At 30.7% G+C, this 14,701-nt stretch overlaps 1 protein-coding gene and 1 long non-coding RNA gene across 3 annotated transcripts; both read left to right on the forward strand.

Annotated features, from left to right (window-relative positions):
- Positions 1-3,960: 3,960 nt before the first annotated feature.
- Positions 3,961-7,044, forward strand: LOC118054453 (zinc finger protein CONSTANS-LIKE 15). 2 transcript variants are annotated; one of them, XM_035066050.2, is made up of 4 exons: positions 3,961-5,124; positions 5,634-5,837; positions 6,493-6,728; positions 6,813-7,044. In XM_035066050.2, the coding sequence occupies exons 1-4, from the start codon at positions 4,126-4,128 to the stop codon at positions 6,913-6,915; spliced, it is 1,542 nt and encodes a 513-aa protein (XP_034921941.1). In that variant the 5' UTR covers positions 3,961-4,125; the 3' UTR covers positions 6,916-7,044. The 2 variants fall into 2 exon arrangements, with proteins under 2 accessions (XP_034921941.1, XP_034921939.1); XM_035066048.2 differs by having other exon boundaries at positions 3,967-5,124; positions 6,460-6,728.
- Positions 7,045-12,780: 5,736 nt separating this feature from the next.
- LOC118054454 (uncharacterized) lies at positions 12,781-14,701 on the forward strand. Its single transcript, XR_004688520.2, has 4 exons — positions 12,781-12,995; positions 13,153-13,285; positions 13,373-13,427; positions 14,450-14,701. It is a non-coding gene; the product is annotated as an uncharacterized lncRNA (long non-coding RNA).

Raw genomic sequence — 14,701 nt, forward strand, 5'->3', positions numbered from 1 at the left:
AAACAAATTAAATGGATGCTTTAAATTTTTGAAGGGTTGGGTTTGAAAATTAAAAAGAACAAAGAAAAAGAAAAGAAAAGAAAATATTGTTAATATCAAACCAAAAATTTGTCAAGCACACCCGTTGCTCAGGCATGAAGGGGTTGCCAAGTTAACTCAAAACACCACCGTAAAAGCTGGTGTTTGATCACTTGGCGACTCCACATGCGCCTTCCAAAGAGTGTGGGGGCATTCCAAATGCCAGCTCGTGCGACGTGCGTTCTAATAACTTTTTGTTTTTTATTTATATTATGTATTTATTAAAATATCAAATTATCCCCGGTCAACTTGATTATAATAAAAATACAAAAAATCAACTTGACAATAGTTAAAGAAATTACGCTTTTAAGAGCAATTAAGTTATTTTCAGTATTTTAATAAAGGAGAGGTGAAAAAAACTATAGGCTTTGGTTAAATTAATTTTTAAAGATAATTTGATAGGAGAAAAGTTGAAAATATCAAATTATTCATAATCAATATAATATTGACCATGATGAAATACCATATCACCCATAATAGGTAGTTCATTGGTTTTTACGGAGGGCATAAAAGTAATTATGTTCTTGTGATGAGTAGTGACATGTGTTCAGGGACACAATGAATTCACCCCGCGTCTAAGTTTTATTTAATGGATTTAACCACTTTTGCGACAAAATAATATTACATTTGATGCATCCTTAAATTATATATGAACATTAAGTCAAATAAAAACATCTATAAAAAAAAATACAATATCATGTTTGTCTTCTATAGTACAAGAGTACTACACTGAAGCTTTTTAATTTATTAAGAAAAGTTAGAGATGGGTCCAATAAGGCATAAGTTCTAGAGAGAACAAGTAAATATTAAAGACATATTTTATAAATGTCTCATAATTAAGCCATGTATGTATATAATTTTAATATATAAGGAAATTATTAATTTATAAAGTTAGAGATGAGGTCCAAGATGCATAAATTTCAAGAGAAAACGATTCATATTTAAATCATATTTTACAAATATCTCATAATTTACCCCCTCCCCAAAAAAAAAACACACACACACATATATAATGTTGATATATAAAACGATTATTGATTTATAAATATTATACTTTGTATTTCATTTTTTTAAATTGAGGAAAGTGAGTTTTTGATTTATCAAGCAAAGCACTTACTTTTATAAAAGCTGGGATTTCACATCAAAGGCGATGTTAACTACCTACCAATAGTCCTGCTACTTTAATAGTTTAACACGGGTGGGGGGTGGGGGGAAGCATTAATCTTGGACGATCGCGACTTTAAAAATGAATCTAACGTGCCAGCTCAGCCAAAAAGTTCAAAAGATCAAGTATCGTGGAAAACACTGTTCCAGATGGTTTTCCACTGTAGTTTATCACAGTAAAATTATTCTTTTACTCTTTATTATTTACTTTTTAAAGTTTTACTTGGAGGTTTGGATAATCTCTATATATGACCGATTTATCATTCTGATTTGTTTGGGGAAATACTGTTTTTTTATTTATTTTAATAACAATGCAAGTATTGTATTGCCCTTGAAAAGTAAACAATAAGAAACTTTAGTCCATGAGTTGCTTGATGCACATAAAAACAAAGGGTTATTGATGTATATCGGGCACGCATTAGTCATTCTGCTATTTTCATAGGTAATGCGTGTGGCTAACAACAGTGATTGAATCAAGTTTTTGTTGCATTATTTAATGCGTCTCGGCATCATTTTTTCTTTTTGAATGGCATGTGTATTGTAAGGTATTGTTTGACACCCATTGACTTGTCTTTTTTCTTTCATTTCCTTATCTTTTTTTCTCATATTGCATGCTGCTGACCATACAAAAACTTAAATCATCCATTTAATTTCTTTTTTCTTTTGATTCAATCATTCCACTTTTGATTGCAAATGTTTATTTATATTGATTGTTTTTTGTTGGATTTTATTTTTAATTTTATCCTTGATTGTTTGATTTTGTTAGTTTTTTTAACAAATTTGATCTTCATTTTTTTTATTGCTATTTTTTTTCAATAATTTTCTTGATTTAGTTTTTTTTCTTCAATTCCATCCTTATGCATTTCTTTTCATTTAATTTTTATGTCAAGTTTGGTGCCAATTCTTTTAATTGTTATTTTTTAAAATCATTTTGTTAATTGATTTTTTTTTTCAATTTCACACTTAAACATTTAATTTCATTTAAATTTTCCCTAAATATTTAATTTTAGTTGGTTTTTATGTTAAATTTAGTCCTAATTATTTTAATTGCTATTTGTTTTGTTTTGTATAGTTTTTTTTATATTCTTTTTCCCCTTAATTTCATCATCAATATTTGTTTGATTAAAAATCATGTTTCTTTTATTTTTTCAGGTTTGCCCTTTAATGCGGTAACTTTGGTTTCATGACCCAGATTATATATCTGAAAAATTATCCTAGGTTAATTTTGGTTTTTTCTTTAATATTTTTTTGTTAGTATTTTCTTTCGCTTTGCTATCCATGGGGTAATCCCAATTTCATGTCCTAGATCATGTCTTTGATTTGTTCACCCGGGCTAACAGTCAGGTTCACTTTAAACTTTTTTTTATATATGTTTTCATTGTAACGTGGGTGTTCATTTCTTATATTTTTCCGATGTGTTCGACCTTTCATAATATTTTTTATGGTGTGGGTTTATTAGTTTTTTTTTTTTGTATTTATCGTTTAAGCCATAAGGTTTTTAGGGTGGATTTATCTTTCATTTATATAAATAAAAAATTTAATAAACATCTCATTTTTACATTTTTTTTCTTGGTTATTGTCAACAATTTTTTTTTATTTACATAAATGGTTATTAATTTATTTAGTTGGATGATTGCATAGGCTTTTCAAGTGACAATTTTATTTTTTCTTGTGAAAAAATACATTGGAGCAGCTTACCTACCTAGTATTGTTTTTTTTTTTTTAAAAAAAAATACAACATGCATGCCAAATTCATGATTTTAATGTTTCCTTAGTTTTCCTTTTTTCTTTCTTTGCATATTTTTTATGAAAAAAAATATTAATTTTTTAATTATTTAAATTTGGTCTATTTATATTATTATTTTTGTTTATTTATTTATTTTCTTTCTCTACACGTTTTGTTTTTTGAAAATTTATTCTACATAGACTAGGAAAATAGTGTTTTGCTGTAACAATTGCAGCATTGTTTTTATTTATTTATTTATTATTAATACATATGATATTTATTATATGTTGTTATATGTAAGAGTTGATTTTGTGATTCATGATTATATTTTTGACTTAAAAAAAACATGTTAATAACACCTACACATTAATTTTTTTATATTAGAAAAAAAAACTTCAAGGTACAACTAGACAAGTTGAATAAACATGTTAACATTTTATTTTTTATATTTATTGACATAAATAGTTCTCATAGATTTTTTCATCTACAATCAAATTTTTTTAAATAATTACAAAGCTTACATATTTATTTTTTTTTAAAAAATATTATTCAACCTACTGGAAAATATGGATCATATAACTACTATTTTTAGACAATGGTTTGTTTGAGAGTAAGGCTGCGGTTGCTTTTTAAAGTACTTTTTATGTCAAAATACATTAAAATAATATTTTTTTTATTTAAAAAAAATTATTTTTAAAATCAGCGCATTAAAATAATTTAAAACACAAAAAAAATTAATTCTTAACAAAAATTATTTTTTAAAAAAAATATTTTAGAAACATGAGTTGATTTGTGTTTTCAAATGCTGTCTTCCTGTGGCGGGATGTTTAACTGCGTTTCAACATAGATTTGTATGTTTTTATTTTAAATTATTTTTTTGTAATATAATAATATTAAAAATAAAACAAAAATAATTTTGAAAGCGATCTATAATACTATTCCAATAACTTTATTGATTAGAGTCTACAACAACATCCCTCTCTTGTACAAAAGCTGCTGCTGGCTGTTGCTCTACATTGAATTATTATTATTATTATTAATTTATTCACCTTTTACTACAAAAAGAAAGAAAGAAGAATCTCGTCTTCCTCCTTTCACTGCCAACACTCTCTTCCTCATTTCTCTTTAGGGTTTCGCTTTTCTTAGCAGATAAAAAAATGGTTACCCACAGTTCAAAGATCAAAGAAACAGTACCATGTGATTTCTGCAGTGAACAAACTGCAGTTCTTTACTGCAGAGCCGACTCCGCAAAACTTTGTTTATTCTGCGATCAACATGTCCACTCCGCAAACCTTCTCTCACGCAAGCATGTCCGCGCACAGATCTGCGACAATTGCAACTCGGAGCTTGTTTCTGTCCGCTGCGCAACTGACAATTTGGTACTCTGTCAAGAGTGTGACGGGGATGCTCACGGTAGTTGTTCTGTGTCCGCTTCACACGATCGTACTATTATTGAAGGGTTTTCCGGTTGTCCCACAGCTCTTGATTTGGCTTCTTTATGGGGTTTTGATTTGGAAGAGAAGAAGCAGGAGCCGTTGATTGAAAATTGGAGTAGTAATATTTGTGGGGTCGTCCATGATATGGTGAATGAGCCTTGGGTTTATAATAAATCTAGTGGTAATTTTAGTTTTCAGGACTTGATGGTGCCAAATGAAAACAGTAATAATGGTAATAGGAATTTTGACAATGTTATGGTTTTTGGAAATGTGAGCAAGAGTCCAAGTTGTGGGAAATACAAGCATGTAATATATAAGCAGTTGGTGGAGTTGTTAAAGAGGGATTTGATGGGCGGCGGCGGCGGCGGCGGCGATGAGGGTGGTGGTGGTGATGAGGGTGGTGATTTTGGTGACGGAGAGGGTTGTGATTTTGGCGGTGGTGATGGTAGAGAAGGAGAGAATTTGGTGCCAGAGACACAGAGTAGGAGTGCGTGGCGGGAGGGTGTGGGATTTGGGAATGGGAATGGCGGGCGTTTTGGGAATGATAATGTCGGTGGTGGTGGTAGTGATGGTAATGTTAGAGGTGAGCAATTGTTGCACGAACATATGCCGTTTACTTCTTTGCTTATGCTGCCGACGGAGGTGGGTGTCAAGTCTAATGGAAAACTTGTTGGTGAGGATATGATGTGGGACAGTAATGCCGATGCTCATGGCACTCAGGTAAAAATATGAATTACTGAGCTTTTCCAAAGATATACCATGTTTTACGAGTATTTCTTCTTGTTGTCTTTGTTAATGTTGATTGAGTATAAACATTGCCAACCAAAACAAGTAAATGTATCGTTTGCTCATCTTTCAAGTAATACAATGCTCAAATTGATTGCGGCTTCTATTTGGGACCTAAATAATTATACAGTGAAAAAAAATTGGGGTGAAATTCGCTGGTCTATCACGGGTATGTGTTGCATTTTACTTGTAGTTTCTTGAAGGTGTCATTAAGGTTTGAACTTCAAATGCTCCTTAATGAATATAGCATTTTGCAATTAGAAAATTCAATTGTTTAAGGATTTTCAACTGTCCTAGATAGGAAATGTTTGCCCTGAGGTCATGTCCCTGCTCATATCATTTTTATCACCTCGCTCAGATGACTGAGTAGTTTTCTATGTAAAATCTCCAAAGAAAGGATATCATGTGTCTCCAATAATAACAGAAAATTGCTACCTTTTCAGATATGGGATTTTCATTTAGGGCAACTGAGGAGTCATGACGAATCTGGCCAATTAGAAATCGAGTATGGTGCAAACGACGCAGGATTTGTGATCAAGAATTTCAGTGAACCAATGAAAGAAACATCTTTAACCAACACGAAAGTGTTGGGAAACATGTACCAGATGAATTGCTCCATCGTGCATGATGATATGGCACCATTTAATGTAAGTTCTATTGATAATTTTGGGAATCTTGGCTGGAATCCCTGTCAAATCTTTTGGCAGGAATTTCTTTGGTTTTCTTGCAGACTTTCTATGTTTTAGTTGGCACAACAAAGTTTTCTTAGGAAGTGTTAACGCGCTGCTTATTTACAGTGAAGATAGGATAACGTTTAAAAATCCAATTTGGGATGTCAAATCCCAGTATTTCTAGTTTTGGGCAGTAACAACATAAATTGTAGTCTAATAGAAGGATTTGTTTAAAATTTACTCGTGAATATTGTAGATGGAATTAGTTGAAATTTGTAACCCATATTATTCTGTGTGTTCACTAGTAATCTAACTAACACCAGACCATTCTAACCAGTTTTAAATTATAATTTATAAGACATAGCTATGTGCTTTGAATGTTTAAGCTTTTGAATGCAGTCCTTTTCTGTATGTTCACATATATGATATAGAAATGAATTGAGGTATACTGTTGGGCGTTTGATTGCGAAAGCTCCTTGACCTTAATGTGACTGGGCCTGTTCTATACCATCTGTTGCCTATTTATGCCAATCCCTCTGTGCATTGTCAGTGGCTCATCTGCCTCCTCTTCTTTGTACGTTGTATTTTTTAAATGCAGAACAACTTAAATAATAACTTAACATCCAGCCAGGGACCAGCAACATCTGAAAGTAACAACCTCCCTATTGCAAGAGTGTTGTCAGGCACAGCTTTTTGTAAACCAAAATGTTCAGGTAGCTCTAAAGATGTCCAGTTCATGGAACAGTCTATTCTCGTAAGAGGTGAAGGCTTCAAAACAGAAGCAGCAACCAAGGTTGACATGGAGCTGTTGGTGCGGAATAGAGGTGATGCTATGCAACGTTACAAGGAGAAGAAGAAAACCCGAAGGTATGGCTACCATCTTTTGCTAGTTATCTCTACTGCATGCTTATCAAGTAATGCACTCTGTAATGTTAAATTTTGTATTAATAGATATGATAAGCACATACGGTATGAATCAAGAAAGGCGAGAGCTGATACCAGGAAGCGAGTGAAGGGTCGATTTGTGAAGACAACTGAAGTTCCTGACTGTTGAATTCATGCTTAGTTAGAGGTCCTTGATATCACTGTAAATATTCTTTACATTCGTCTCGTAGAGAATGTATAATTTAGTGGTGCTTGTCTCCGCATCTATCTTTCTTGCGCCCATGTGCATTGTTCTTGATCGTGCCAGCATCTCCTTGACATGTTTGCATTTGAAGATGTTTTGTACCACTAAAATAATAGCAGTAGAAGTGGGACAGCTGGGGAGAACAGGCATCGTGGGGGTGATGTGGTGACAGCAGGCAGATCTGGAGCATCTGAGAGATGGAGTTTATGCAATACAACCTCTTAACTAATCATCTTTTCCAAAGGAAAAAGGGATAAGATTCGGTTTGGGAGGCAAAATTATAATACAAGTCACCCATGGTCATCAGGCTTGGCATGTTTTTAGATTTTATCGTAGTTATTCTTGCTGATATTCCAAAAGATTGGTTAAAATATGTAGTTGGATACCCGAAATGCCTGTAAACCGCTTCCATTTTGTGGAACTAGAATAAAATATACGTGGAGAATCCGTATTCTAGATATGATGAACCAGTTCAATGCATACATTGATTCCGAACCGTAAGTGGAGCTCGTCGTTTTCTTCCAAGTTTCAACAAAGATCTTCCGGACTCTTTGACAACAGATACATTTACAAAAATTAATATGGGATCCTCCGACTCCCAAATTTGAATCAAGAAACTTAATCATCGAATTTATTCCTTGCTACATATTTTGTTAAAGAACATTCGGCATTGCATTTTATTTGTGGTCTAGAAGATTGTTTGCGGATGAATGTTTTTTTTAAAATTTTTAAACATAGTAAAAATAATATAATTTTACCTTCAGAATTAATAAAATTTTAAAATGTTAACCAAGGATTTTCTTGGTTTTTTATAATATTTGTAATAATAAAAATATCTTTTTACCTCCAATATCAAAAAAGATGGGCTGTTTTTGATAAGGGTTTTTATTTTAAAAAAATTTTCATGAATTGTAAAATAACGCTTTTATCCTCAGAAAAGATAGAAAAGAAGCTTTGCTTTTGGGGTATTTCGATATTTTCACATGAGTATTTTATGTAATTAAAAAGATTATAGGGGGCATTTTGATATATTTCATATTTTATTTTTTATTTTTTAATTGAAAATCTACTGGCGTGTATTCCACACAAACTAACGAGTGGGCGCGCGCCCGCGCTATTCAAGTAGTGTGTGTGACGTTGCCTAGTGCAGTGTTATTAAACCCGGCCCGGCCTGGCGGGTCGACCCGGGACCCGGTCGATCCGGTGGCTGGACCAGTCCGAGTTTAATAAAAGACCGGCTGTGGCAACAACCTGGCCAAACCCGGGCGAACCCGGATAAGACCCGTTTTTTTTTTTTTTTTAAATGTGGGATAAAAAAAATTTTGGTTTAAATATTTCAACTTAAAATGATAATATAGTATCTTTATAATGTGGGGTTTGAAGCCCTTTCATATATATACTCTATGTTCATATGAAAAAAAATATATTTTTTCAATGTGAAATTTGAAACCCATTAGTATATATACTTTATGTTCTCAAGAAAAAAAATCATGTTTTTTCAATGTGGGATAAAAAACCTTTTGATTTAAATACTTCAACTTAAAGGGATAACATAGTATCTTTTCAATGTGGGATTTGAAGCTCTTTAATATATATACTCTATATTCCCATGAAAAAAGTTATGTTTTTTCAATGTGGGATTTGAAACCCATTAGTATATATACTCTATGTTTCCAAGGAAAAAATCATGTTTTTTCAATGTGGAATTTGAAACCCATTAATATATATACTCTATGTTCCCAAGGAAAAAATCATGTTTTTTCAATGTGGGATAAAAAACATTTTGGTTTAAATACTTCAACTTAAAAGGATAACATAATATCTTTTCAATGTGGGATTTGAAGCCCTTTCATATATATACTCTATGTTCCCATGAAAAAAGTTATGTTTTTTCAATGTGGGATTTGAAATCTATTAATACATATACTCTATGTTTCTAAAGAAAAAAGTTATGTTTTTTCAATGTGAGATAAAAAACTTTTTAAAATATTATTTAAAATTCATTATTTATAATATGTATAATCTATATTTACATGAATTTTTTCATATGAAATATTAAAACTTTAATTTTTTTTTAATTTTTCCGGGTTGACCCGAGTTGACCCATGAAACCCGAGACCCGGCCCCCTGGCCTGGTCAATCACCGGGTCGAGTTTAATAGCTATGGCCTAGTGGCTAGATACGGTCATCCACTGTTTTTTTGGATGTGCAGTCATTCCCTCTTCCATATGGTTTGGCACGTGTGGATGGATAATGGTTGGATTGCTGCTAGTGATCGATTGTCTGTGTTTTTCTCTTTTTTTTTACAACTAAAGTGCATAATTGTCCTATTTGTTTGTTATTTGTCAATTTCAGTCCTCATTCTTTGAATTTCTTATTTCATTCTTATTCCTTTTATAGAAATTTTGTGTTTTCTTTCAATTTTGTCCTTCAATTATAATTTCTTATATGTTTTGTTTTTCATTTCAGTCCTCATTTTTTTAATTTTTTTAATTTTGTTTTTATTACTTTTTAGTTTAAGTCCTCTTAAATCCGTCCCTATTTTTGGTTGGTGTTTCAGAATCCATCCTTTTTATTTTGATTTTTTATTTCGGTCCTTTTATCTTTTGTTTGAGTTTTATTTGTTTACAATTTAGCCTTTCAATTCTAATTTGCGTATATTATGTTTTTCAATTCATTTATTCTACTTTTGATTTCTTATTTTTTTTTCCTTGGCTATTTTTTCAAAGTTCTTATAGTTTTTAATTTTACCCTTTAAGTCAAATATATGGTTTTTTTTCAATAGTAATAATATTTTTTTCAAGATTATTAATAATTATATCAATAATAATAATAATAATTAATTTTACCCTTAAAATAAAATTTATGTTTTTTTTTTCAGTGGTAGTAATATTGTTTTTAAATTTATTATTAAGTATATTAATAATAATGAAAATAATAATATTTATTATATTAATAACAATAATAATAGTAGTAATAGTTGTAGTAGTGGTAATAGTTAATAATGAGTATGATTGTAATAGCGTAGTAGTAGTAACAACAACAACAACAATAATTATAGTTATAACAACAATAATAGTAATGATGATAGTAATAAGAATAAAATAATAATAATATTAGTTATAGTGGTGATGATAATAATTATAACAATAATATAAACAACAATAATAATAGCAATGATAATGATAGTGATTATGATAATAATACTAAGAACAATTATGATATTACTTTTTTTTTTTTTTATCAACGTGAATGTCTAGGCCAACTTGCGTACACCTCGACTAATCCCACGAGTCTTGAAATTAATGATCATGTAACCCTCTGGTGGCCCCGAGACTTGCAGGACTTGAATTTGTGATCTCTATGGAGCAAACTTAGGGCGTGACTAGTTGAGTTACACCCTCAAGATTAATTATGATATTACTTATTGATAATAGTAGTAATGATGGTAGCTATAATAATAGTGACAATATTAATAATAATAATAAGAATAGTAACTGTTATAATAATAATGGTGATAATTCATTATTTTATGTTATATTCTTTCTTAGATACTGGATTAATTAGGAATTCAGTCCATAATTAATTTCGTTTTGCTTTTTATAAGGTTATCGTGATTTTAAAAAAAATCTTAATATTGGGTTGATGTTTGATTTTATAATTATCAATTTTTTTTATCATGTAGTTAAAAAAATAAATTATAATTCCTATGGAGTCCATAACCCAGTTTACAAGTTTGACGTTCTAGTTATGCTTACTTGATTTATAGGTTTGACAAGTTTATTCACTAAAATGATATATATATATATATATATATATATATATATATATATATATATATATATTTGTTGTTAGTCTTTTAATTGTTTTTAATTTATTCCTTTTTGATTTTATTATTTAATATTGGATTGGTTGGAAAATAGAATGCATTATTGATTTTTGTTTATTTTATAGGGATAATTGTCTAAAATAAGTGTTTATTTTTAGGTTGATGCTCAATTTTGTAAACATCTATTTTTATCATATAATTAAATAAAAAAATATAAAAAAATTATTAAACTCAATATAGTCCATGACCCTGGTCAAGCGGGGTGGAAGGCGAGATCGATCCAATATGTCATCGTCTCATTAATTTTTTTTTTAAAATTATCATCTTGAAATTTTTTTAAACGCTAAATCATGTTTTTATCGATTATCAAAGTTACATTTAGACCTATAAAACTAATAGATTTAAGTCGAGTTAACTCTCATATGATTTAACTGAAGGCTTGAGTTAGGCAAATAGTTGAATAGAAAGATTTTAAAATTAACACACTTGGTTATATTTATTAATACTATTAAACAATTCTTCATACTCTTAATTATTTTTTTATAGTATAAAAGAAATTGATATTAACTCGTGACGAAGCACGGGCCAATATTCTAGGGGGGTGTTTAGCCTCATGGTTTGATTAGAGTTTTGTAAAATTTAGAATTTTTTTTTTGTGCTTATTTTTAAGTTGTTTTCATGTGTTTATATATATAAATAAATTTTGAAAAATAAAAAAAATATTATTTAATATATTTTTAAACAAAAACAACTTTGAAAACACTATCTGAATGAGCTTACCACGCACTCATTACTCACGGTGTGCTTGCAACAATTTTCCAAGGAGCTCGTCATTAACTCCAGGTTATACTGTATAGTTTATTCTCTGTTTAGGCTTCAGTGGCTCCTGCTGTGATGTATCAGGCTTCCTATTTTGTCTTTTAAATACATATCCTGCTAGCTGTTGTAATTAACTTGGAAGCTGTGGATATTATCTTTTTGAAATATCCTGCTGTGGATATTATACATATCCTGCTGCCTGACAAATCTTGATAATAGGTTAGAAAATAACTACTTAAAAAAAAATATTTTCTAACTTATTTTTTTATTTAAATATAAAAAAATAATTTATTTTCAGAATAATATATTAATAAACACTTTACATAATAGCAAGCGAAGTCAAGGGCAGCATTCATGAAAAATACGGGGTTACAAAGGCACCTCTGAACCCAAACTATGGCCCATTAGCACACGAGCCTAGTTTATGTATTTTCATTTGGGTAAGCTTCGAGACTTACGATGATTTTAGGCCTACGTCGTCTATACCCAGCCCAATATTGTATTTTACTAGGGCTTATGGTATTTGTCCAAGGAGTGTGAGCCCTCGGGCCCATCAAAAAGTAAAAACGCAGCTGAGGCCTGTTTCAAATTATAGACTGGAGATTGCAGACGATGAGTTTTTTTTTTAAAACTCCTAAGAAAACGAGGGGTCCTTAGGTTTGTTTTTGAATTTTTTTATTTTAAATTAATTATATATATATAATTTTAGATTATTTTAATTTTTTTATATATAAAATAAAATTTTAAAAATAAAAAATATTATTTTAATACATCTCTGAACAAAATTATTTAAAAAAACAATTATTAATACAATTTGAAATAGTACATACACCATTCAAAATTTCTTTAATCAAGAATATTTACCAAATTATCTATAAGATCCTTTGACATGGTGGTTTAATTAAATTTTTAAAAAAATTAATTTTTAAAATTTAAATTATTATTATTTATATTTTTATATAATTTTGATATATTAATATTAAAAATAAATTTTAAAAATTAATAAATTTTTTATTTTAATATATTTTCAAATAAAAATTTACCCATTCTACACTCCAAGATCTGAACCGTTCAAACTTGACTTTTGAATTTTAAAATGACGAGGACTTCCTAGCACTTTCGATAAAGTTAATGGTGAAATTTCTTTGGAACTTCACTGAAGTTGAAATATTGATTCCAACCTAATATTTTAGATCTATTCTTTATCGTGTGTAGGGATCGTGGGAAACTGCCAAGTTCTGCTCTATACATATCAAAATGTTCACATGGAAATTCAACTCCAAAATACTTTGATCTCTCCCGTTCAAATTTCTCTAATCATTCCTAATGGCATCGTCTGTAGACTGCAACACAGAAGGTAGCAGAACTGAAACACACACCTTTTGGTCAAGCCAAATTCTGGGGCTATAAAGATCTTTCCTAACGATGATATCAAATCCCTGTTAAATTCAATATTTTCTCTTTGGATATGGTTGTCGAATGCTGCTTATGATAGTTAATTTCTTGCTCAACAGGGGATGCTCTTTCTGCTTGGAAAGCAAATTTGGCAGATCCAAGCAACTTGCTGCAGAGCGGGGCTCCTACACTAGTCAATCTATGTACATGGTTTCAAGCTACTTGCAGCAGCAATAACAGTGTCGGCAGGGTGTATGTGCCATCTTTCCGAACTTTACTCTTTTTTAGGTCATTGCCATTTACGTTTTGGTAATTTGAAATTGGATTTGATTATTGAAGGGACCTTGCTAATACTCGTCAGTGAGCTTGGACTTGTCACCAATCTTCAGTATTTGTAAGTTAAATACTTATATTAGCATATCATGTTCATGATAAGAACTAGTTTATTTGACCTGTAGAGTCTAAATTCTTTTCATTCACCGTCGTCTAACATGCACTGAACCAGTTTAGATTTATGATAAGAGGTGAAAAAAAGACACGATGTTATTATTAGACTAATTGATGCTTCCATCTAGCTGAAATTGGTAATTTGAGAAATTCGAGAAGCTTGGCCCTGCACCAGAATCAACTTACTGGAAAAAATCCGGTCTCTTGGCCATTTAAAATCTTCAAGGTTTGTGTAAGCATACATACACATATCTCTTGAATGGTTGAGGAAACCTAGATCAAATGACAACAAACACTATAGCATGATATGGTCTGTAGGAGGTTGAGCTGTAACCACCTGAGTGGACAAACATCAGCAGCTCATTAGTGAGGGCAACTTGAGGTTCTTGTGGGTTCATTCACATTTTTGTTATCCACTTCTGGGCCTCCTCAAACTCTCACAATGAATTGGTGCCAGCAGCCTGAAACTAAGAAAAATAGATGTTTTCGTTTCATGTATGAGAGTCACTGTGAGGTGCCAATCGGCCACCTCCACGAGCCATTGTTTGCTGTGATTAACTTAGTCTTCTTCTGTTCTTTTCCCCAAAATCAATTAGTCTCGAAAAACGAACACAGATGGTTATAGTCTGCCTTTACTGTTAGAAATTCGGGAGAGAGGAAGTGGGAGACAGATATCATGGAACGTCTTTCATTTGTTATACCCTTATGAGTATTATGGCTTATTTCTTACAAGATATGTATTTTGAACCTCCAAGAATTATATATCATCTCTATAATCTTTCATTTGTTGTTTGATTTTCAAGCTTATTATACTGATGTTTTTAAAATCAGCGCCCCCGCCCCCATTTTTTAACTCCTATTTGACTATTTGTTACTAATTATTTAATTTAATCGTTTGTGCTTAGGCTTTTGAGTATCTACTTAATTCAATTTTTTCATTTTTTTTCCCTTTTTTTTTTGTTCTATTAGCATCTGAAGTAACAGTGATTATACAAGACGCTTGAGATTGAACACGGGGGACAAAATACCAGCATAAATGCCACTGTTCCATAATAAATTGTGTTTTCCCTGTAGCCTTATTCTGCACAACAATAAATAAGAACATGTTCTTCTTAGTGCATGGGCAGTTTTTTTTTTTTTTTTTTTTTTTTATGAAAGTTTATCTGAACGATTGGATTTACACCTGAATTTTGTGAAAAATTAGTATGCTTATCGATGTTA

This window comes from Populus alba, chromosome 3, assembly GCF_005239225.2.
Source record: "Populus alba chromosome 3, ASM523922v2, whole genome shotgun sequence".
In the NCBI taxonomy this organism is placed as follows: domain Eukaryota; kingdom Viridiplantae; phylum Streptophyta; class Magnoliopsida; order Malpighiales; family Salicaceae; genus Populus; species Populus alba.

Coding starts and splice junctions, on each gene's coding strand:
- LOC118054453 (XM_035066048.2), top strand. CDS start 4,126: ATGGTTACCCACAGTTCAAAGATCAAAGAAACAGTACCATGTGATTTC. Junction 5,838..6,459: donor ATGATATGGCACCATTTAAT/GTAAGTTCTATT, acceptor TTTTAAATGCAG/AACAACTTAAATAATAACTT. Junction 6,729..6,812: donor GAGAAGAAGAAAACCCGAAG/GTATGGCTACCA, acceptor TTGTATTAATAG/ATATGATAAGCACATACGGT.